This window comes from Bos javanicus, chromosome 2 (genome assembly GCF_032452875.1).
Source record: "Bos javanicus breed banteng chromosome 2, ARS-OSU_banteng_1.0, whole genome shotgun sequence".
Classification (NCBI taxonomy): domain Eukaryota; kingdom Metazoa; phylum Chordata; class Mammalia; order Artiodactyla; family Bovidae; genus Bos; species Bos javanicus.
The window spans coordinates 106,073,670-106,095,295 of NC_083869.1; the positions used below are offsets into that span (position 1 = coordinate 106,073,670).

At 51.7% G+C, this 21,626-nt stretch overlaps 1 protein-coding gene across 15 annotated transcripts in view; it reads right to left on the reverse strand.

The window, feature by feature from the left end:
- The window catches only part of TNS1 (tensin 1), a 216,229-nt gene that overhangs the window by 42,366 nt on the left and 152,237 nt on the right, over positions 1 to 21,626 (reverse strand). For all 15 annotated transcript variants that reach the window (XM_061384478.1, XM_061384457.1, XM_061384530.1 and 12 more), the window contains one exon: positions 7,337 to 8,923. In XM_061384478.1, the coding sequence (XP_061240462.1) occupies positions 7,337 to 8,923 (1,587 nt within the window). The remainder of the gene's footprint in view (positions 1 to 7,336; positions 8,924 to 21,626) is intronic.

Consider the following 21,626-nt stretch of genomic DNA (forward strand, 5'->3'; position numbering starts at 1 on the left):
AACAAAACAAAAACAAAGAAAAAAATCAATATTAGTTGGTGTTCTGAGTCTAGAATCTGGCCACACACTTGAGGAAGGTAGGCAGGATGTCAGACAAGAAGAGAGGGTGGATCTGGGGTCTCACTTCTCCAAAGGACAGGTGGACGTTCTGCAGTCCAGTAGGACACCACTCACCTCTCTCTTTCCTAACCCCAGCGTGGAGCAGGAAGGTGCCAGCCTGGGACCAGGAGATTTCAATCCTTTGGCTCCACATCTCATCCACCCTCATGGTCAGTACGTCCTCGTTCCAGGACCTCTCTCCTCTCATGGTCATCTCCCACCCCCTGGATTCATCAGTGACCCTGCCAGTCTCAGTCCAAGAGTCATCTCCCCAGGCATCAGGGCATTCCTTGGCCTTTTATTCTTCCATCATACCCTCCTTAGTAATCCTCTTCCATGGGAGCAACTTAGGAACCACTTCAACTCCTGCCCCAAACTGCTGGGCACCGCTGAAAAGTCCTTAAGATGAGCCTGCCTGGATGCACTGTAAGGACCTGGTATGTCTTTTTCTTCAACCCAGCTGACTCCAATACATCTCACACCCCAGGGGCTGCACAGTGGCCAGTATCACTTCTTTCTGGCTTCCAGAGAGCCATACCTTTTGAGTTTTCTCTACTTCGAAAGCTGCTCCATATCAGTTTGTTTGTTTGTTTTTACTGGTTCCTCCTCATGTCTCAATGCTCCAGAACTCAATCCTAGAACCTCCCCTCTGTCTGTGCTCACCCCTTGGTAAGATCATGCAGTTTCTTACTTCACATGACATCACAGACTGATATCTCCCACATTCCTAAGCTCCAGTCTCTCCCCCATAAACTCCTGACTCATACATCCAACCGTCTTAAACAGTTCATGGGCATCTCAAACGTAACGTGGCCAAAATCACACTTCTGATATCACCTCTAAGACTGCTCTTCCCACATTCTTCTCCATCTGAAAGAAGAGCCACTCCATCCTTTAGTTGCTCAAGCCAGAAACCTTGACTTTTCCTTCTCTCAGGAAGCTTTGCACTTGCTATTTCCTCTGGCACATTCCCTCCCTACCCAACAAAGTTTCTCCCTGATCATCCAACTACCCCACCACCACCCTTTACCCTTCACTGGCACTTCACTGCTTTATCTCTATGGCACTTATCATCCATCTGACAAATTACATGTGTATTTGCTTATTGGTTTATTGTCCATTTCTACCTCTTAAAAAAAAAATCTTTATCTTTTTTGTTTACCACCATTTCTCCAGAGCCTACCTAGGCTAACATGTAGCACAGACAAGGAGCACTTGTTGAGTGAATGACAGAATGGGCCTTGATCTTGTCTCCTTTTCCCATGATGAAATATAAAAACTGAGTCTTAATTCAAGCTCTCAAAAGTTGACACCAATATTTGACTATATGTGTATCCATTCTCTATTCTTATTTCATGAAGAGGTAACTTACCTCCTCAGCTCAGATGTGTGCTCAATTGTATCTGACTCTTTTCAATCCCATGGGCTGTAGCCCACCAGGCTCCTCTGTCCACGGAATTCTCCAGGCAAGAATACTGGAGTGAGTTGCCATTTCCTACTCCAGAGGATCTTCCTGACCCAGAGAGCGAACCCGCATCTCTTGCATCTCCTGCACTGGCACGCGGATTCTTTACCAATTGTGCCACCTGGGAAACCCCTACCTTACCGCCTGGTTGAGCCTAAATTATCTACCCAGGTATCTACTCCTAAGCCTCAGTTCAGTTCAGTTCAGTTCAGTCTCTCAGTCGTGTCCGACTCTTTGCGACCCCATGAATCACAGCACGCCAGGCCTCCCTGTCCATCACCAACTCCCGGAGTTCACCCAGACTCACGTCCATTGAGCAGTGATGCCATCCAGCTATCTCATCCTCTGTTGTCCCCTTGTCCTCCTGCCCCCAATCCCTCCCAGTATCAGAGTCTTTTCCAATGAGTCAACTCTTCCCATGAGGTGGCCAAAGTACTGGAGTTTCAGCTTTAGATCATTCCTTCCAAAGAAATCCCAGGGCTGATCTCCTTCAGAACGGACTGGTTGGATCTCCTTGCAGTCCAAGGGACTCTCAAGAGTCTTCTCCAACACCACAGTTCAAAAGCATCAATTCTTCAGGGCTCAGCTTTCTTCACAGTCCAATTCTCACATCCATACATGACCACAGGAAAAACCATAGCCTTGACTAGATGAACCTTTGTTGGCAAAGTAATGTCTCTGCTTTTGAATATGCTATCTAGGTTGGTCATAACTTTCCTTCCAAGGAGTAAGCATCTTTTAATTTCATGGCTGCAGTCACCATCTGCAGTGATTTTGGAGCCCCCCAAAATAAAGTCTGACACTGTTTCTACTGTTTCCCCATCTATTTCCCATGAAGTGATGGGACCAAACGCCATGATCTTAGTTTTCTGAATGTTGAGCTTTAAGCCAACTTTTTCACTCTCCACTTTCACTTTCATCAAGAGGCTTTTGAGTTCCTCTTCACTTTCTGCCATAAGGGTGGTATCATCTGCATATCTGAGGTTATTGAGATTTCTCCCGGCAATCTTGATTCCAGCTTGTGTTTCTTCCAGTCCAGCGTTTCTCATGATGTACTCTGCATACAAGTTAAATAAGCAGGGTGACAATATACAGCCTTGATGTACTCCTTTTCCTATTTGGAACCAGTCTGTTGTTCCATGTCCAGTTCTAACTATTGCTTCCTGACCTGCATACAGATTTCTCAAGAGGCAGATCAGGTGGTCTGGTATTCCCATCTCTTTCAGAATTTTCCACAGTTTGTGATCCACACAGTCAAAGGCTTTGGCATAGTCAATAAAGCAGAAATAGATGTTTTTCTGGAACTCTCTTGCTTTTTTCCATGATCCAGCAGATGTTGGCAATTTGATCCCTGGTTTCTCTGCCTTTTCTAAAACCAGCTTGAACATCAGGAAGTTCATGGTTCACGTAAAGAGACCTGCTCTATCAGTTTCTTTCTCACTCGCTTATATCTTTCTCTTCTCACTCTTCCCCCGTATTCAACCTCTCTCTCTTCCACCTCTAAAAACTCTCATGGTCCTATATTCACACAAAGAAGCTCTCAGTATCTTGCTACCCTCTTTAGCTACCACCCTCTTCCCTTTTATCACAAAACCATTCAAAAGAATAGATGATGTACTGTCTGCACTCTCTCATCTCTCACTCCTCAATCCCTCAGTCTGGCTTCCGTCATCACCACTCTACTGAAAATACGCCTTTGAAACCCCTGAGGCCACCTAACTGGCAAGCCCAGTGAGTTTTCCCGAGTCTTCCTCTTCGTGATTGCTCCACAGTGACGTTGTTAACCTCCTGGGAACCCTTTACGATTCTGACTTCTATGATGACCCACTGTCTCAGTGTCTTCTCCCTGCCCGGAACATTCGTTCTCAAGGCCCTGCATGGCTTCCATTCCCTCACAGCCATTTCATTCTAAGTTCTTTTCTCTCCATGCCTTCTGATATAGAGAGATTTCATCCATGCCCAAAGCGTTAACCTTCATCTTTGCGAGGAGGACTCCCAAATCTATAGCTCTTTCCACTCTTTCAGGTCCAATTCCAGATGTCCAATTGCCTTCCATACATCTCTATCTGGAGCCTCCACTGTCACTCAAATTCAACATAAGTAACACTGAGGTCTTCATCTTACACCAAACTGCTCCTCCTCCTAACTTCTGGCTTGTTAACGGAACAAACATTCTGTTTCTATTTATGGAGCCTCAGAATTATCTTTGATATCTCCCTCCTCTTCACTTACTACACCCAATCAACTTGTAGATGTGTTGGTTCTCATCCCACTACAGCATCCCTGCCCTCAGCTCTTCTTTTTCATTTCCATGGCCAGCACCCTAATTCAGTCCCCATCACCTAGGTTAGCCAATAAGCTCCTAGCATCTCCCAGCTCAAAGTCTCTCCCCTTTTGTATCCTTCCTCCCCAGACCCACCAGATACATCTTCCTAAACTACAGCTCTGACCATGGCATCCTTTCCTAAAACACAGTAATGGCTTCCTTCACTTCCACTAGCTAAGATTCAAGCTTCTCTGTCTGACATTTAAAACCAACCAGACGCAAGCCCCAGGCTCCTTTCTTGACTCTCTACTACACAGCCTATCTGCTTTCAATCCACTCCATTCTTCAAATACATCCTATGACTTCCTAGCTTCATTATGAGCCTTCCTTTTCCAATAATCTCATGCATTTCAAACTCCTATCTTCCAAGGCTCTGTTTAAAATATATACTCAACACAGAGCCTCCCCAGTCTCTCTACCTGATAGTGATCTTTCTTTTTTCTTCAGTCCCACAGAACTTTTCTTCATATTTCTCTTATTGCAAATAACTTCATTTTAAAGGTCTAGTTCTTTTTCCCCTTACTAAACTCTAGACTCCTTAAGGATAAGATCCACATTTGATTTCCAACATGCATTGAAACCTCTACCTTTAGAGACACCTGAGATCAGTGCAGGCACAGAATCGGGATCATATGAAAACTTGATTGGACTCAACAACTCTGACTCTTATTTCTTTTTCGTGTCTTATTGCACTGGCTAGGATAGCCAATACAATGTTAAATGATAGCCGTGATAACAATCATCTTTATTTTATCCCTGGTGTAATGGGAATGCTTCTAATGTTTCACAAGAAAGTGTGATATGTGCTTCAGGCTCCTGGTATCTACTGTTTATCAAGTTAAGAAAACTACTCTGACATTCTCTGAGAGCTAAGCTGAAATAAGACATAAGTAGTAGTTGGATCACAGTGGCATGAATTGAAGTACAGAGGATAGCCAAGGAGTAACAGGCAGACCTGAGGGTGAACGGCCAGAAGAAACTAGATCATATTCATGACCATATAGAGGTTCTGCTCGGATCTGAGCTTCCTAGGTTACTCATGTGGAAGCTTATACTCCAGCTCCTTGCAGAAGAATACAGAATGAGAAGAAAGAGGTAGTGCTGAAAGTCTATCCTTTGGCTCCAAGACTGTTTTACAAATTAATCCTGCTGGTGCATCTTTATCTACAACAAGCACTGCAGATATCCTGAAGGGCTACTGAAGAAGTTGTGCAAGCAAGATCTGCTGACATAAGAAATACTGGTCATGAGAGGGCATGGACCAAAGAGACCTTCTGAAGCCCTAGGGACCAAATGTAACTGTCCCTTCTATACATCTTAGCCCTTCTCCTGATGGAGTCACTCAGAGTTGGTGGAGATGACAGTAGGGTTGGGGGACACAGATACTGTGCCAGTAATATCCCTCCATCCCTATGACTTCTTGGCAGCCAAAAGCTGAGCAGCTACAGGATATGGAGGCTGAGAGGCAAGACCTCAGAAACTTGTAGGAGAGAAAAGGCTGAGCGGAGAGCCACTGTAAGATGGACATCCTTCTGGGACCACTAAAGTATGGCTTCCTCTTGAGCTACACGGAAGGGTTCTGGGAGGGGGAGGAAACTCATCCTACTCACTTTAGATACTTCATACTTCTCTTCTTCTCTTATTATAAATAACTTCATTTTAAAGTTCTAGTTCTTTTTTCCCCTTACTAAACTCTAGACTCTTTAAGGATAAGATCCACATCTGATTTCCAAAACCCATTGAAATGTGTACCTCTAGAGACACCTAAGACCAGTCCAGTCACAGAATCAGGGTAAATTTCTTTGGATACTGCCCATCATTAGATTGGTGTGTTACTATTCCTCAGGCCACTACCCCAACTCTGTAAAACATTGAGAGAGCCCATTCCTTTCCCTTCAACAAAACCAGGAATAAAATGGTTTCTACTGACAAGCCAAGTATTCCTTATCTTAGTGGCCCGGATGTGGACAAAAATAGAAGATGGCGGTCCCTTGGGGACCACCCCAAGGAGCATTTTGCCCCTCAGGTTATAGAGCTACTCATCTTATCCTTTGACCCTTGGGTAAAGCTGATGATGTGTTGCTAGACCAGATCTCCAGGGAAGGTGAAGCCCTTGACTGCCAATTTCCATAGTGTGAATACTGCCATTATGACCAATTTCAAGTTACCCATAGTTGAACGGGGGGCTGTGTTCTGCTCCGAAGTATAGAAGCAGGGCATCCATGTTCCCCACACCAGATCCTGGACTCAGCCCAAAAGCCAACTGGCCTGGCCCCAGCTCCCTCCCTAAACCAACTGTCCATCCCCAAGAAGGGCGTCTCCCTCCTTGCAGCTGGCATGGTGACTCAGCTTCCCCTAAATTTAGGAAAAGGGACAGAAGGCAGACTCAGCTGCCCAGGCTCGTCTTCTGACCTCCTACCACCCTGTCATCTGAGGGGCTTGGCCCAAGGTCCCCCTCACCCCAGGCTCTGGTCCACCCCCGCCTGGGCTTCACCCCTACGATAAAGCCGGCTCATAGGATTTCCGACCCAGTTTAGCTATCCCCCTGGAATGGTTATAGGCTTCGGACAAAGTGAAAGTAGGTCCTTCCTGTTCCTTGCAACATGGCCTGGACACTCTGCCATTTCTTGCCTTTATCTCCCCAGTACACCTGTCTGGTTGCCCCACTCTGTCTCCTCTCTCCAGAAAGATAAGTCCATTCTCTGGTAGAGAAGGTTGATCAGTGTCTCAGGAGTTTTCAATCTCGTGAGAGATCTGTTTCTCAGTGCCTGCTTCCCATACAGAGCTGGTCCTAAAGCAAGGACTAGCAGGATAGCTGAACAAGAAGGGGGATCTTGGCCTCCCTGGAGACATAAATATCCTGAGAGGACCCACTAGGGTTAAACACTCAGATACAGTCCAAGGGCTTTGGGGCACCCTTTCAGACATTGTTATGCCTCTGGGAGGGCCAAAAAAGGAACTGGAGTCCACAGAGGCCTCCCTTCAACCTTCTCCACTACAGGCAGCTACAGAGAGCATCTCATCTCTGCCTAGAAAAATCTGTACTCAGTCCGAGAGTCACCACCTCCAGGAAGCTTTCCCTGATTGTCCTAAGTGGTAAGCCTTCCTTTCCCAGGCTCTGGGGCTTTGGTCCCCATCTCTGTTGTAGCACACACTGCACTCTGTTAGAATAATCTGTCTGTGTACCTCTTTCCTCACTAGATTGAAAACTCCTGAGACACTGATCTTTGAACCACAAGGCCTGGCTTGGAGTCTAACAGGCACAGAATGCAGGAAGGGATGGGTGGCACGTAGGTTCCTAAAAGCCTCTTCCCCAGGCCAAAATGGCACTCACTGAGGCATGATGGCTGTGCCTCCCCCTAGCAAAGCCAACCAAGATCAAAGAGGGAAAGTGTAGAGGGAATAAAGAGGGGACATCCAGCACTCACAGCCCCTGAGACTCTTACCTGCCACCCGGTGGGCCACCAGCCCTTCCAGGTTCAATGGTTCCTCCTCTGGAGTTCGGGATGGGTCTGAAGTCACCTCCTTTGGTGGAAGCTGAGGCTGAGTGGTGAGGCCAGGGAGAGAGGCTGGGGGCTGCTGAGGCCCCACAGAGCTCTGGGTGGTTGGAAGGAAGGAAGACGAGGAGGAGGTGGCCGGGCTCTTTGGATGGTAACTCTGGTTGGGCCCAGTTGGACATGGCTGATAATCATAAGGTGAGTAAGGCCTGCCAGTGGGAACAGACTCCAGGGGGGCCCGGGGGGCTGGCTCAGGGGTTCCCAAGGAATGCCCACTGGGGATGTAGCCAGATCTGGACTGGGTCAGTGGGTGGGACTGGCAAGAGGAGCCAGAGAAGGGCTGGGAAGAGAGCGGAGAAGCCCCTGGCCAGGCCCCAGGCACGCTCTGGGACTTGTGTAGGGGGGCGCCCGCCGTGGCTGGTTCCAAATCGAGCATCAGCATATTGAGGGCTTCGATGGACTGCTCGATCTCCTGCTGGGAGGCTGCGCGAGGGAACTCAGGGAGGCCAGACATGGGGGGCTCTGCTAGTGGCTGGGGGCTGGGCCTGCTGAGCCCAAGGCTCTCCAAGTGGACTCTTTCCTGTTGGCGAGGAGGTGGGCGAGGCTGCTGCTGCTGCTGCTGCTGCTGTTGCTGCTGCTGCCAGGAATTCAGACCCCTCTGCACAGCCTCCCGGCTGCTCCCACCACGGGCTGGAGCTGGGGGCAGCTGGGGCTCCGTTTCAGGAAAGGATTGAGAGCGAAACATACCGTTGGGGTCATGGCCATAGTGGGAGGTGGTCGCTGACTGTGGCCAGGCTGGGTGGGGTCCCTCCCGCTGGTAGCCAGCTAAACCCTCCTGTGCGGAGTAGGAGGGTCTCATGGGGGCTGTGTGGCCAGCCTGGGCAGGCACTGCCCGGCTGGCAGACTCATAGGGGTAGCCCCCACCGTTGACCATAGGTTCCATGGGGTAGGGCTTGTCCAGACCGTTGGTCAGCGGGGAGAGGGCCTCCGGGTAGCCACCCTCACTGGTGTTGGTGACTCCATCCAGGGAGGACAGGGTGCCCATGCTGCCCACGCTGTGCCCATCCTGGTTGGGCAGCTCATCGTCCAGGATGTCTGTCTCCCGCTCGGACGCTAAGGCCCCACCGTTGACGTGAACCTGGGCCGGGACGATGTGGCGGCCAGAGGAAGGGGCAGCAGGGCCTCCCACTGGGCGGGACCGGAGATGCTGAGGGTGGTACATGGCGCCTTGCCTCTCCCGCTCCAAGCCAAAGCCACTGAGCAGGCGGTCCAGCTCACGCTTCTCCTCGGGACTCAGGGCAGCAGGGGCACTGGCAGGGCCGGGGGCAGGCTCATCGGTCTTGTCTGTCTTGGTGGAGGCTGTGGAATTGCCCGAGTCACTGCTCACGGAGAGGGTGTGCTCCACGTGATTGGGGGTGGCTGACAGCACGGGCCGCGTGGCGTTGACAGCCCCAGTGCTGCCGTGCAAGGAGTCCTTCTTCTTCACCTTGGCATACAGGCTCCCGTCCAGGGGTCCCTGGGTATGGCCCACAACCTCTACAAGAGAGGGACCAGAGGAGAGACAGAGAGCAGACATCAGTGGGAGGTGGGACATCCTCCATTCTCCCAAGGAAAGCATCTGAGAGCTTCCCTTCCCTGGACCCCCAAAGGGAATTTGCTGAGAGCAGAACATACCACTGGGGTCATGGCCATAGTGGGAGGTGGTCGCTGACTGCGGCCAGGCTGGGTTGGGTCCCTGCCACCGGTAGCCACTAAACCCTCCTGTGCGGAGTAGGAGGGTCACATGAGGGCTGTGTGGCCAGCCTGGGCAGGCACCGCCAGCCAGGCTGGCAGACTCGTAGGGGTAGCCCCCACCATGTACCACCTTCAGCATCTCCAAAGGGAATCCTCTCAACCCCCAGAGATAGAGCCAAAGTGGCAGAAAGGACAAACGGACCCCTTCCCAAGGCTTCTGAGCAGAGCCTCCCCAGCACCCAGGGCCAGGGCCAGGCAGTGGAGCCCCAGATTGGTCAGGAGACCTGGGGTCAAGATGCCCCAGTTCAAAGCCTGGCTCTGGCATTGCACTCACTTCCCAAAGACCCGCAGGGGCTGGGCCAGGCTGGAGCTCAGTAAAGCCAGCAGGACTGGTGTTAGAAGAGAACAGTTTCCCTCTGAATGCCAGGGCCCATGGGGGTTCTGGAAAGGAGCTTCAGGGGCCAGGAGTAGAGGGAACAGCTTAGGGATGGAGAACACAAAGGCAGAGGTCTTCTTCAGGGAGAGGTGACCCCTATGTCATTTTGTCCGCAGATACTCTGGGGGCCCCATGAGCAATACTTTCTCTGAAAGGAAAAAGTGAGCGCTGGGTGGCGGGAGGCCAAAGGGCTGACTCAGGAGCGAAGAACTTCCCCGCCCAGAGGAACTCAGTGATTTCACACCCTGTACAGTTAGCAGCCCAGCTTCCAGCCTTCACACACACACACACACACACCCCTCCCCTTCCCCCACTCCAAGGCAGGCCCTCAACTGGCAAGAAAAGAAAGCCCCCTCCCAAACACTGCAGAGACTCCAGCCCAGACACCAACAGTCACACGCAGAAAACCAGACACAAAGACATCCAGAGACACACATTCCCACCAGAAATCACCCAAATCAAACCCCCAGACACAGGCACTCGTGGAGTGCACCAGACAGGCACCCTCAGTCAGAAAGAGCGAGTGTGGATACAAACACACAAATGCTAATATTATCAGCTAACATGCAGGGAACGCCTTGCTCCATTTACACATACATTATTTCTAATCCTGTGAATTGGGGCTGTTATGCTTATTTTAAAGATGGAGAAACTGACACTCGGAAAGGTGAAACCACGTGTTTGCAGAAACATAGTACCCGGCAGGGCTTCTCAGGTGGTGCTAGTAGTAAAGAGCCCACCTGGCAGCGCAGGAGGCGTAAGAGATGCAGGTTCGATCCCTGGGTTGGGAAGATCCCCTGGAGGAGGGCATGGCAACCCACTCCAGTATTCTTACCTGGAGAATCCCCGTGGACAGAGGAGCCTGGTGGCTACAGTCCATGGGGGTGCAAAGAGTCCAACACAACTGAACAATTAAGCATGCATGCATGCAGTACCTGGTAAAGCTGGGATTTTAAGTCAGAACTAATTTAAAATAAAAGTAAATTAAAAGTAAATCAGAACTTTGAAGACCACATAACTTATTATTCTACACTGTTATACCTCACACACACACACACACACACACACAAACACACCCTTAGGAAAAAACACACAAAAAAGCAGCAAAACCCCAAAATAAGTACTTAAATTTAAAGCCACAAACATTTAAGAAAATACAAGCTCCTACCATGCCCAAGGACTAGCCCTCAGGCCAGAAGTGGCAACCTCTAAAAATAAACACTCATACAGAAGCCCACGGCCAAAAACAAGTGATCAGACGACCACAAAACAGGAACATCCTGATCAACATACACACACACAAACCACAGGCCAACCAAATGACGTCACCCAAGCACCAGCACTGAGATGCTCGAGGAGGCCCATCGTGCACACACACCCCTGGGGGCTGGAGGCGCTGCCCATTCACGTAACTCTCCAGAAGCGTCTCTCTGCCCCCAGTTCTCCCTGGGGCTTTGGGACCTCAGCCAGCAGCAGGCCCCAAGTGACACTGGGCCAGAGTGCTGCCACAGCCGAAGGTTTACGGGGATGGCACTGGTCTGAACTAACATGGGGTTTCGGCAGAGAAAGGTCCGATTCTCCGACAGCCTGCCATTAGTGCTACTGAGACGCAGCTGTGCACACGTTGCCTCTCCCGACTTGCCTGGCATCATCCCTGTTGTTGTTGTTTAGTCACTAAGTTGTGTCCGACTCTTTGCAACCTCGTGGACTGCAGCCTGCCAGGCTCCTCTGTCCAGGCGATTCTCTAGGCAAGAACACTGGAGCAGGTTGCCAGTTCCTCCTCCAGAGGCTCTTCCTGACCCAGGGAATGAACTTGTGTCTCCTGCATTGGCAGGCAGGTTCTTTACCGCTGAGCCACCTGGGAAGCCCTGGATCATCCCTAACCCGGCCGAAATGCAGTTGAGAGGCTGCCCCTCGTGCCCTGTCCTTCCAAAGAACCGGGCTCCGTGCTACACTCACAAAACAGAGACTCGGCTGGCTGTTTCCAGAGGACAAAAGTATTACAGACAGAAGGTTCTCATCCACTCAGATCTTGGTGGGGAAGGGTTGGGGGCAGGGGAGGGGAAGGTTCCCACAAGGATGGGCCCCTCACACCACTTACTGGGAATCTGAAGAGCTGTCCTTCCTTCTCACCTGGAAAGGAAAGCTGCTGGCCCCTTCCTGAGCCCTGGCCCCACTCTGCAGCCCACACTGTGAGATGACAGAGTATTCCTCCTGGACTAGAGATCTCTTCCATCCCCCGAACCCCCTAATTTCCCAGGTCCATATGTACACAGTCCAGGAAGCGGGGAGAGGAGTGAAAGGTGAGGTGTCCCACGGCCTCCCAATTACACTCAGAAGGCAATGAGACCCCCTGGGTGCAAACCAGTGCAGGCCTGAGGCTTTTTCCTTCCAGGAAAAAGCACACCCAGTCCAGGATGTCCCTAGGCTCCACCAAAGAAGAGTTTTTGGCAAGACAGATAAGAAAGCATCTCCCAAGACAGAAAGGGGGAATTCACACTGATCACCACTACCCGATATCTTGGCCCATTTGGGCCAACCCCACTCTCCATCGACTTTGAAAATGCCAATATTAAACTTCTTCTGTCATGTCATCTACCCCAGTGTGGGCTACTGTTTGCAGGAACAACAACAGGATAACTGCCAGGCCACCGGGGCTTAGTAAGAAAATCGAAGAAGTAGAAGCTGTTTAATTGAATCCTATTTGCTAAGCACAAATGGAAATGTCTATTTCTGTCCTCAAAGAAGAGGCTGGCTGCTCCTGACGCCCAGGGCTGGCAGCACGCTCCAGGCTGTTCTACACTTTCAATGGGTCATCTTCCTTTTCAAATTAAGAGAGGACACCTGGGCCCAACCCAGGTCTGTCAGCCCCCAGGAGGGTTCAACTGAAACCCTAGTGCACCACCAGCACAACCCACGAGGCACAAACACCTGCTGCTCCCATCAGAGATGAAGGAAAGTGCCCCCGTCCCCATGCCACACAACACACTCACCACCCCCTTCGCCCCATCGACCACGGCCACATTAAGAGCTATTTACCAGGACCACAAGGAGCCGGAACATGTCGGTTTCAATCTATTAAGGCAGGAAGGGCAAAAGAGAGAGGCGGCCAGAGCAAAGGGGAGGACTGAAATAGTGGGGGAGGAGGAGAGGGAACTGGAGTGGTGAGGGAAGCTGGCTTCAAGGCTCTCAAGCTAGGGAGCCACCAGATGCATCTTCAAGTCCCAGCAGCTGTCATGGGCGTGGCCAACTCAGGTAAAAGCATCTCAGAGGAGAGGGAGTTGGACCCGCAGTGGGAGGGGACAGGGGATACAGATGGGCCCATGGGTGTTGAGATGGGTGACAATGGAGCAGAAGGGGGAATACAAGGTATGGGCAGCCCAGAGAGGGGAGCTCTCCCAGGTCCCCAGCCCAGACCAGACTGGACTTCCTGCCCACTTCTCTAGGGAAGTGAAGTCCACAGTCCCTTCCAGGCCCTGCTTGTTTTGTCTGACCACACCTCGCTCTTCCCAGCAGCTGCTCCAAGCCCTGGGCTCCACCCTCAACGCTGAGCTCGGCTGCACCAAGGGGCCCCTATTCCACAGCAGCCGTAATTCAGATGTGCGTGTCATGCTTCTGGAAAGCTCTGAGGAAAATCCCCAGCTGATCTGGACGTGGACTACTCCCTACTCCCCAGGCTCCCTCCAGTGAACGGCGGGAGTTCGAGTGGGGCTGGATGCACAGAACAGGCCAGTCCCCTGGAAAGGAAAGATGCGTCCATCTGTTGTGTTTCAAAAGGAACAAAAGAAATCAACACAGGATGCTAAGGTGATAAGAGTTTGGACAGTTGTCTGATTTTCACGTTCATAAGAATCTCCTCCGAGGATTGTTTAAAAAAAAAAAACAAAAAAAACAACGTAGATTCCAGGGCCTTATCTCCAAAGATTTTTACTCATAGATCTAGGGCAGGACCAAGAATCAGCATTAAAACTAGCTCCCAGCAGCTTCTGGGTCACCTCTTGAGTAACCTTGACCCAGGTGGCCAGCGTTTTGAGCCCTGAGGTTAAGGACCTTCGCTTCTCTCACTAATGTCAAGTGGGGAGAGCTCATTTGTTTAGATGTCGGCACAGACAGGCCAACCAGGAAAAACAAAGGGTACCAGCCTAGTGGACTGCAGGAAAGTGATTCAGCGAGGACAGATCCCCTCCGTGTCCCACAGCAAGCCTGCTGTGCACCATGAGTGATTTATTAAGGTCTTTAGGACGGGGCCCTTCGTGATAAGAAGTCCTTTGGGTCCACATCCAGCAGAAGAACAATTCATTAAAAGACATTACCCAGAGCAGTGATGACCAACCAATGTGGAGGAAAATCAATGCGCTGCCAACAGGAAGGGGCACGGTGCCCACCCCAGACACAGGTGGTTTAGAGGCAGGCGGGGGCCCCAGCAAGCCGAGAGGACTCAGCACTTTAAACGTGGGAATGAGGCATCAAAAACCATGTGTGTCAGGGAGGTAGGTGAGCTCTGACAAACACTGAGGCTTGGCCAGGAGGTAGCCAGGGGAGCAAGTTCTGGGCACGTTAACCCTTTAGCTACAACCTCTTCCCCAGCTACAGGAGAAGGTGGGTCGGGACTAGGGTTGGGGCTATTGAGAAGCGGCATGTGAATGCCAGAAGAAGGGTACCAGGGAGGCCAGAGGGATGTGATTCTGTAGAAAAAGCAGAGGAAAAGCAGCCCCTCCCTCCTCACCCCTGCACCAAAAAACACCCACCACCCAGAAGGAAGACCCCCATCTTAATAGCTAACTCAACCAACTCAACCACTTAAACCATGCGGAGCCTGGCCTCCCAGCCCATCAGGTGAAGACTCAGAGGCTTACTGGTAGGTTTGCAGAGTGACAAGATTCAGGAACTGAGCACCTTGAGCTGGGCCTGAAACCTCCAGGCACACTAACCTCTCTTGTCTCCGTTTTACACCCCTCATCGCCCACAAAGTAAGGCCCAATCCCCCCGCCTCCTCACACATGCAGACCTTTTATCATCTGGCCCCTGCCTGCCTTTTGAAGCCTCATCTTCACTGTCCTCGATACTCCAACCACGCCCCACTGTACTCTTACTATTTATATGTTCTTTCCCACCTTGCGCCTCGAACATGCTGTTCGCTCTCCTAAAAGTCCCTTCCCTATCCTGCTCCCACAGCTGTCAACCTCCCTGGCAAACCTCTTCTTCCTCCTGGAGGCTCAGTTTGAACCTCTCTGGGAAGCCTCCCTCGGCCTTCCCCCTTTCCTACAGTCCTCCAGACCCAGATAAACTTTTTAAATTCCCACTGCCCTGTTCCCATGACTGTAACACTGGTCACACCAGATGGTCAATATTATTGCCCATGCTTGTTTTCCCCACTAAACTCCTTGAGGAAGGCCTTTACCTCTTTCCCTCCATCCTCCGGTACCTAGTTCCCAGACAGTACGATTCATAACGTGGTGTATGTGAAGAAGGCACACAATTCAATGCACAACTCACATAGCTATACAGGATGGCCTTACAGAATGCAGGGTCTGGTACACATTAGAGGTTCCATCAGTGCTTCTTGCAGGACATTCATGCTCAGACACTCAGTCCTGTCTGTCACTTTGCGACCCCATGGACTATAGCCCACCAGGCTCCTCTGTCCATGGAATTCTCCAGGCAAGAATACTGGAGTGGGTAGCCATTCACTCCTCCAAGGGATCTTTCTGACCCAGGGATTGAACCTGGGTCCCCTGCATTGCAGGCATATTCTTTACCATCTGAGCAACCAATGCATGACATTAAAGTTTTATATACCCCTGTAAGCCACTGAGATGCTCTTCTTCCACTGCTATCCAGAGAAGTAGAAAATTATGGATTCAAGGTGGACCCCAAGCTTCCTGAACGAGAAGAGACACGTTGCCGCAAAAATATCATGAGAAGGGTGCTCTACAGAACTGGTAGCATAGGCTGCGCCCATGGAGGTCCCTGCAAATTGGCTGAGCCAGAGCCCACCCCACAGGATCCCTCACTGGACTCCTCAGTCACACTCCAGCCCTGTCCAGTGGACATTCACTTTCTTAATCAAGATCCCCTGGGGGTATCTGATGAATTACCCCCCAAAAAACACACAAATACAAACTCTGCACATCATTTCAGGGGGTGATGGACACCCCAGAGTCCATACACGCTTCTTAAATTAAGACATATGCCTATGACAGTTAGGGTGCTGCTTCTGGGGGTCCACCCCCAGCATCTGGACTTCTGTGGGGAACACCGGGCTCATTCAGGAGAAACGGGAGGACATGCAAAAAAGGCAAACCTTCTAGTGGCAGGAGCTGGAGAAGGAGCCCAGCCCAGAGCAACACGCCAAGCTGCAGCCGCCCCAGGGCAGATGTGAGAGTGAGGAAGGGCCGGCGATGGAGAGGGCTGTGGGAAACCTCAGCTCCATGGCTCAAGTGTGGCCTCCTGCGGCCCTTCTGTGACAGCGCTGGCCTCCACCCATGCTGACCACTCCCCCTCCCCACCCCACCCCACCCTGACACACACACAACCCCTCAGAGCCAGCCAGGGCCTGAGGTCACCCTTTGTTCAAAACAGCTCGCAGAGAGTTCTGGAACTTTCCTACATGGGAATGGGCTTCCTCGGGGGATCTGAAGAGCTTCAGAATTAGGGGCTGAAGAGAAGACCCGAGTCTCTGAAGGGGAACCATAGAAAGGAGGCACGGCCTCTGAGAGACAAAGAGGGCAGGCGACAGGTGCAGCCCGAGGGACGCAGGTTCACCCTGGGAAGAGTCCACGGGGGCCACAGGGACAAGCACTGAGGGCAGGGACAGATGAGTCCAGGAAGCCAGACAGACACCTGTCTTTCTTCTCGCTTAGCAGCACTCACAGGGAACCTACTGCACTTTCCGAGAGTGGAGAGAAGAGAACGAGCTTCTTCCCAGGGTTTCTGTCACTTTTCTCACATGTGGCTCTGTTCCCTGCACAAGGGGCCTCACCAAGGTCCCCCCAAACCCGCCTCTGTGGACCCAGGGCGGATCCACAACTGGCCGCCACCCACCAATCTGCTGAGGTAGGAAAGAACGAGGAAGGCGCTAAGCCCCGCGTCCAAACGCAGTCCCATCCGAATCTCAGAAGACGGAGAAAGCCAGCATTCAAGCAGAAACAGAAACTAGAGCCCCCTCCCACCCGAGGCTACTGCCCCACGGCTCTCAGCCGGCGCTCAGAGGCAGCGGAACGGAGGTCTGAGAGGGATCAAGCAAGTCGGCTGAGCCAAAAGAGCGTTTTAAAAGCCAGGAGATCTGGAGAGCTGAAGGGCCTCAAAGGCTCAGTTAATCCATTGCCCAGCCCCCCTCATTTGTTCCACAGGCTCTGGGAAACCCCCAAGGTCACCCAGAGCAGAGGGCATACAGACTTGCCTGCCTGCCTGCCTCCAAATTGAGTGTTCTTCCCCCTGATGGCGCTTCAAGGTGAAGATGGCCGGAGGAGCCTGGCGGGGGCGGGGGGTACTCTACAGCTGTGACTGCGGCCTAAGAGCCTCACCATATAAGACACGGGACTTGGTCAAGCGGTGATGATAGACGTGTCCCTAGGCCCTCCTCAGGAAGGACCCACACTCTTTACACAGATACCATCTTAACTTGAATTCCTCCAGAGAGAGGGAGCAGGGACAGGAAACCTCCTCGTGGCCTTTACTTCAGACCCGAGGGACCCGGCCTGCAGAGTGAGTGACCTGCCCCGTCACAGGCCCGTCCACTTCCACGAGGTGAAAGTGAACTTGCAGGGCCAGCCTCCTGACTCCAGCCTGGCCTTCGGCTCCCACGCCAGGCACTAGGGGCAGAGCCTGGCACTCCCACTCCCCGCCCTCGGCCTGTCCAGGCAGCGGCTATCACAGGCACACTCCGGATGGTAAAAATAGCTCCCGAGCCCACAGCGACCCAGGTCCCTCTCTGCCAGGCCAGGGCACCCGCCTGGACACTCGCAGATCAGATCCCTGGCCAGGGGGACTGTCGAGCCGCCAAGAGTCCTGGCAAAGTTAGGAGAAAGCCATGAATGGCAGCCCACAGGAGGTCAGCCCTGGGGTGGGGAGGGTTCCACAAAGTTCAGGTCACAGACCTGGGGAGTTGGGGGTGCTGTCCTGAGTAAGTGGCAATGTTTCAGGGGCTAGTCAACGCCTCCACCACATGCCCTCTGCCCACCCCATCCTCTTCCACCATGAACCATTACACCAAAGAGTGAGGCTGGCTCAGATACACTGGTCCCCCTCCTACGTATGCAGCCACCCCTCAGATTTGAGGCAGCAGCTCCTCCGTGTCCCAGGGCAGCGAGTCCAGGAGGGAGGTGGCCAGGTCGGCTCCATCTGCTCCCATAGGCAGCACACTGCTGGCCACAGCCCCACAAAGCCACACACCCTTCCCCAGTCCAGGTCCAGAGCAGACCCTGGCCCCTGCGCCCAGAAGCTGCCCACCACCCTCTCCCCAGGTCCAGCAGGGAGCCACACAGGAGAAACACCTGCCCAGCAGACACTTACCCTCTGGACAGAGGGAGCGAGGGAAGGGAAAAGACGTGCTCTGAAGTGCCCCCTCGTCCCTCAAGTTTCAAATAATTCCTCCATGGCTGCAGCTCCCAGCACCGCCGCCCGGTCTGTGTCCTACTCAGGCTCCCTCGGACTGTCAGGGGTGGGAGGAGCAAGTGCCGCCTGCCTGCCCATACACACACACACACTCCCTCCCTCCAGCTCTCACTCGCTCTCTCCTGCTCTCTCCTCCTCTCCGCTCAGCTCTGCCTCACTCTGGCTTGTAGGAAGCCAGTGGGATAAAACTCTGTCTGTAATTTCAGCCAGCTGGGTCCCCAGGGCTTCACTTATCATCCTGTAGCTATGCAGCTCTCGAATGACATCACAGTGGCTTCCCAAGCCCTCCACACGGAGTGAGAAGTGGCCGGGCCAGCCCAGCTCCAGCCCTGGCTCCATCCTAGTCCAGCAGTGGCCCCAGCCCACTCCTGCCCAGCACAGCCCAGCATGGCCCCAGTACCACCCCGGCCAAGCCCCAGTCCTAAATCCACTGTGGCCCCAGGACCCAGAGAAGAAGTGGAAGCAAAACGGCTGGGATGTGAGGTAGAGGGAAGGGTGAGAGTTCCTACGAGGGTATTGAGATTTATTTCCCCAAATTTTTCCACATTTTTTTCCCATTCTCAGCAAATGAAAGGCAGAACAGATGACAACAATTTTCCAGCTGCTGAACAATAAGGTGGAAGTCTTTTTTTCCTTTCTCCCGCTCCATCCCACCCGTCCCCCCACCTCCACAGGGCAGAGTCTAGGAGCCAGGACACTTCCTTGGCTTATAAAAGGGGAAAAAACCCATGAGCTCCTGGATTTCCCAGGGGTGACCACGGGGCCTGAATGGAGGGACTGGGGTATCACACAGGCAGGCTGATGGGAGGGGAAGGGAACGCCAAAGTGAAGTTCTCAGTGCAAAGCTTTGGCTTCTAGCCCAGGAACCACAACCACTGAAACCTGACTTTGGGAAGGCCAGTGGATGTCCGGTCAAGGATGTTGATCTGCCAGGCCACCTGAGAGGCCTCCAGGTGACTGGTCATTCATATGCAGTTTGTTCCCACCTGTGACCACCACGAATGGCAGAAAGGACAACTTTCTGGAATAATCCGTGACATCTCCCCTCACACCCAGGCACCCAGATCCAAAACAGCCCCCTCAAAAGCCAAAGGGACTCCCCAAAGTCCCCACCACTGTCCTGGTGTGCCTTTAAAAGTATCAGAAGTCCCTGACACAGGATGCCAAAGCCCATCTCTTCTCTGCACATCAACTGAATGTACCAACCCCACTCCCACAGGCCAGGGATTTGCAGCCAGGACAGTGGGAGCTGCAGGGCCTGGTGTCTCCTTGCCAGAGCCCTGGTGAGTTTGCCATCCTAAAGTGCTTCTACAGCCTCCCCATGCTGATGCCCAGACCCTTCACTGCCAGGTCAGGCACTGCAGGCCCGGGAGGGAGAGCCATAACAGATGCAGGCCACTTACTTCTCCCTTTTCAGAGCAGACAGCTCATCCCTAGTCCTCTCCCTGTTGTCAGCATCACTGGCTGCACTGGTTGTATTACTAAAGGCATGTTTTCCAGAAACTGGGAGGTGACAGGCCTGTGGTGCCCCTCATAGGTCAGAGAGCCCACATGAGTTGTCTCTTGCTTCAGAGTGATAAAAACCCCTGGCAGCAAGAGCTGAAAGTAAAGAAGGAAAATAAGTGGAAGAACAAAAACAGTGCCCTGTACTCTGGCCCCCGCCCTATCCTAACAGCATCTTCACTGAGGAGATGAGGAGGCCCCCAGCCCAGTGACAAAGACTTCATAGAAATCATCAAGAATGAGGATGAGAGAAGAGGGGTTTCATGACCCAGGCTCCAAACTGGGGGGCAGAAGGATTTCCAGTCTCCTCAGCACAGTTGTCAGATGACAATTTGGACAAACTACTGTAATTATCCTGCTTATCTCCATAGAACCTTCTAGAACTAATGGACAAACTAGGCTCTTGAAAGGATTATAGTCAACCAGTCTACCCTCTTTCTCATCCCTGCCCCACAACAGTGTTAACCTAGATTTTATTTGCATACACTCTTCACCTTTATCTGCACACCTGAACCCCATCAATAGTATCATTTTATAAGATTTTCTAAAATTTTGAAAATAAATATAACTTCAAGAAGTTTGAGGCATCAATACCCATGATATCACAGATTTGGTGCAAAAGCTATATACTTCCTCCTCTAATATGCATTAAAATAAATACACCTAAAATAATTTCATATATAATTACCAGTCTGGCCCATATACCATACTTTGGAAACATCATCATACAACAATCTCTTGTGAGTAGCAATCCGATCCAATGGTTCCCTGCTACCACCCAGGGACTAACTGCACCAGAAGCCTTCTGGGGAGTTTTGTGAAAACCTTGACTTCCTGGCTCCACCCCAGACCTCCAGAGGCCGAATTGTCAGGGGTGAAGGTGAAAGTGAAAGTCATTCAGTCGTGTCCAACTCTTTGCAACCCCACGGACTATAGCCCACCAGGCTCCTCTGTCCATGGAATTCTCCAGGCAAGAATACTGGAGTGGGTTGCCATTCCCTTCTCCAGGGGATCTTCCCAGGGATCAAACCCAGGTCTCCCACATTGTAGGCAGATTCTTTACCATCTGAGCTACCAGGGAAGCCCATTGTCAGGGGTAGGGCCTGGGAATTGGAATTGTAAGACACTCTCCAGTTGAGAATGCAAGGCAGACAGGTTTGGACCACCACCACCACCTCCCTGCACCCCCCGCCCACCGCCACAAGAAAAAAAAAAAAAAAGGTCCTAGCTATACCAAACTGTTTTCAGTTATAAGGATCTTACTATCTACCCCTCAAAGCCCATTGCATCATGAGGTGTCTCTAACAGATAGATTTTAGCTCCTTAACTTTTCCACTAAGTTTGTGGTACCCAATGGGGTGGCTCAGACAAGCCAAATCTTTGCACATGAGAGCTTCAGACACTGAATGTGACATGCACATCCTGAGTCTCTCCTTTGACAGACAATCCTCCCCTACTCCTGCCCCCAAAGCCCCTGAGTCCGCCCTACCTCCCTCTGCTTCTCACCACCTGAGCACTTGCTACCAGAGGTTTTTTATCACTCTGAAGCAAGGGACAACCCATGTGACCTATGAGAGGCACCACTATCACCTCCTAACTTCGGAACACATGCCTTTAGTAATGCAACCTAAAATTAAACCCAGCCCTTCTGATTTGTCTCACTTCAGCATCTTCCAGGAACACAGTGACTAAGAACACAGGCTTAGGGATCAGGTAGACACTGGCTTAAATACAGACACTATACTTAACTAGCTTAGTGCAGCCCTGGGCCAATTACTTAATTTTTTGAGTTTCAGTTTCTTTATAAAATGAATATCTCAGAGAGTATTGCAAAGATCGATAATAATGTGTGTAAAGCGCTCAGAACAGCAGAAAAGCACACAGCGGTGCTCGAAATGAGGCACCACATATATACAAGCACCACTCTGACATCCGCTTTTCAGTCCTCCT